The sequence below is a fragment of the Etheostoma spectabile genome, unplaced genomic scaffold, assembly GCF_008692095.1.
Source record: "Etheostoma spectabile isolate EspeVRDwgs_2016 unplaced genomic scaffold, UIUC_Espe_1.0 scaffold314, whole genome shotgun sequence".
Classification (NCBI taxonomy): Eukaryota; Metazoa; Chordata; class Actinopteri; order Perciformes; family Percidae; genus Etheostoma; species Etheostoma spectabile.
Window position 1 is genome coordinate 723,657 of NW_022605583.1, and position 3,364 is coordinate 727,020.

Consider the following 3,364-nt stretch of genomic DNA (forward strand, 5'->3'; position numbering starts at 1 on the left):
TAGACCAATATCTGACTCTAAAGCATGTGTTTAGGGTGAGAGGCTATGAGAAAAATGTAGGATGCTGTGTTTTCTTGTAGCTTGAGACAGACTATGGACAAACAGCCAAGGAGTTGTGGCCTCTGCTGCATTGATTGACTATTCTTTTTAAAATCTGTTTTTCAAGGCTCCTAACTTCATGGAAGTGTAACACAAAATCAGTGGAGGGGCCCTTTTACATACCAAACAAAGCATCACGTCTATTAAAAAGCATTTATGACCTGGCTGTAAATTGAATAATAGTTGTTTTCTAAGTACACATTAAAAAAAACACAAATCTCACTGACAAAATGTGTGTCAATATCGCACAAAGGCAGCTATGGGTTAAATTCAACAGTGGGAAACCACCTAACAACAGCACAGGTGTCAAGCAAAATATATTTTCTTTTAGTTCTCTCTTAAAAACCACCAACACAAGATCAAAACAACCTAATACATGCTTCTGAGAAGAAGAAAAAAAATCAGTTTGTCTCAACCAACAGGATAACTAGTTATCTTGCAACACAAAGAGACTCTTTCTATGATAACAGTCACATCCTGGGAGGGAAACAGATTTTTTCTCAGCTCAGTAACTCCCTGCTCTGCTGTGTGGACCCTCCTATGGGGCCAGAGAGATAATCAACTTGAACCAAACCACGCCTCCCTTTTTTATTCTGGGGGATTTATCAGCGCCTACATGTTGACTGCTCTGCATTCTAGACCCAGCGAGAGAAGAGAGTAGATCACCTCAATACACTATCCATGCTGACGCCATCGAACGCCTATTCGCCACTGTGGACATTAAACTCTGCAGCTCCGACAGCATGGATTTCCTAGACAGCGGTTACCTGGACGCGCGGTCTCCCTATAATAACACCTTTAATTTCTGGAACGACTACCTCGGCCTGTCGACACTTGTCGCCAAAAATAAAATCAACAGCCCTTCCTGCAGCCCCAACTCTATAACCGAGTCCCTTAAAGCGACCCTGGGCTTAGAGGACGATTCCCCAGTTTGCTCCTGCGTAATTGGGCACGGCCGGGACAGCGACGGACCCTTGGACTGCTGCTGCGCGGCCCCTGGCTCCCCGCCGATCTCCATCTATGATCTCAAGGAGCGCCTCTCACTCCTCAGGCCGTTTCAACACCTTGCTGGTGATTCGCCGCTGGGAGACCGAGATTCGCCCCCCTACAGGGGCAGCTTCGCCGGCCTCGACCTGCTCTCCATGGACAGAAGGCGCAAACAGACTCAGAGGGGCAAGCCGGAACCGAAGGTGTGCGTCTTCTGTCGGAATAACGGCGCCCCGGAGGAAGTTTACGGGACCCATATCCTGAAGACGGCGGACGGCAGAGTCCTGTGCCCCATCCTCCGGGCGTACACCTGTCCCCTCTGCAGTGCTAACGGCGACAACGCGCACACCATCAAGTACTGCCCGCTTTCCCGGGACCAGGCGAGCCAGAGAGTGGCGAAGGGAGGCAGACCGATGGGGAAAAGGCTGAAAATCTTCTAAGCGAGGAGATGAATGAAGTTTGAGTTGCACTGTAAATTGTATGTGAGACATGTTTGCCCCATTTCATGCACATAACAAGTCTGGAGAGAAAGATTCTAAGAAAAGAAAAAAAAAAGATATAGAAGATTTTATTGATTTTTTTGTATGTCTGCTTCACTTGTCATGTATTTCGTCACCCTGTTACTCTATGGGCACATAGTTTACACCCCTCCCCAGCACTCTTAAGGACTTGGTGAAATAAAATGAACCAAAGTACTGTACAGATCGACCTGTGAATGACCACCTTCATACTGTAATCAGAAGTTGCTGGGTTTCAAGAAGCACAGTGCCAGTGCAAAGAGCCCTGTGCATGTCAGCGGGGCTGCTCTGGGCTTTTGAGATGCCAACATAAATGAATATTCAGCACTCCTGAAATGAGATGAATGTTTAGTTCCATAGTTCATTGGCCCTGGATGGAAGAAGTCTGACAGGCCATGCAAGATATAGTCTTCTTTATATCAAGCACAGTTATTTTCTGAGAGAAATGTTTTGTACCAAAGGAATACACTTTTGTATTGAAACCTAGCCTAAAGGTAATTTCTGCATTGTTTATATGTTGGATGTCTTATATTCTTCATGTGATTTTATGTGGATATAGTATTTTGCAGATTTCAACTGAATGTAAAACAGTGGGTCTGGCACGCAGTTCACCTACATGTTCTCCAAGAAGCTCCAAGCTATATAATTTCAGTTTATTGTTCAAAAATACAGACGCTGAATTGATTTTTTTTTTTTTCACGTGGAAATATATTCCTGCAATTCTTGTAAATGTATCAAAGGGGTGAACAATTTTAGCAATGAAAAGCCTGACATTCCAAAGTTTTTATCTGTCAATAGAAATGTTTTATGTACTTATTTTTACCTTATGTATCATTGGGAAATATATTCACTGTACATGACTCTAAATAAACTTGTAATTTGCATTTTTCTTTGACTATATGGGACTGCAACTGATTTTAATATGCCATCAATCACTCGCCTACCTGCTGCAATAACATGACTGAATATATGTGTTTTTTTTAGTTAAGATTATTTTGTCACACATGACTGAATAAGCATGTCTTTCATCTGAAGACAGCTGGAATGGCTGTGTGAAATAGTCCCACTGACATGTGATGCAAATACGCCACCTAGTGATAACAATCATTGGACTTCCATATGAGCACTGGGTTATTTAATAAAATGGATCAATAGGGAATGAGTGTGTAAATGAATGAGAACTGAGCCAAGACCATTTATAATCCATGATGGAATGGTTTTAGCAATGCGAGAGAAAATCAGGAAGTTCTTTTAAAGTCAGCTCTGATGCTAAACGTAGAAGGTGTGTTACGCCACATATCTGGGACTGACAACTTGTGGAAATCCTTCAATGCCAGGAATTAAAAACAGCTCCTTGTACCCTAAAGTCCAGGCATGTTTGCCTGTTGATAGGTCTGTAATTTAGTTCTTTTTAAATTTGAAATAAAACTTTAGTATTAAGAGATAGGCCAACAAGAAACACAGTAAAAGATTTTCCTTTCTATATTTTAAATGGTATTTATGAGTATTCAAAGGTCTTATTGGGGAGAGATTCTTCTTTCTGTGCAGATAAAAACAGCTGGTGGGCTTATATCGTTAAATGTGTAACAAAAGCTCTAGATGAAACTTTTCAAAATGAGATCTGTGGATTCCTGTGAGTAACCGTGTCACATTTGGAGTGAAGCACTGCCGCTAAGTGGTGTTGAGAGCCATCTGCTTTGGTGCTGTGGGCACAAAAAATCAGCTGATAGCTAAAATACTAAGGAACACTCCTGCTAAAA

General features: G+C 42.2%; 1 protein-coding gene across 1 annotated transcript; it reads left to right on the forward strand.

The window, feature by feature from the left end:
• The first annotated feature begins 700 nt into the window (after positions 1 to 700).
• LOC116686113 (nanos homolog 1) lies at positions 701 to 2,499 on the forward strand. Its single transcript, XM_032511063.1, has one exon. It carries the CDS (start codon positions 843 to 845, stop codon positions 1,524 to 1,526), a length of 684 nt encoding a protein of 227 aa, XP_032366954.1. The 5' UTR covers positions 701 to 842; the 3' UTR covers positions 1,527 to 2,499.
• The last annotated feature ends 865 nt before the right edge of the window (positions 2,500 to 3,364 follow it).

Excerpts from the sequence above, each read along its gene's own strand:
- LOC116686113 (XM_032511063.1), top strand. The coding sequence starts at position 843 with ATGGATTTCCTAGACAGCGGTTACCTGGACGCGCGGTCTCCCTATAAT.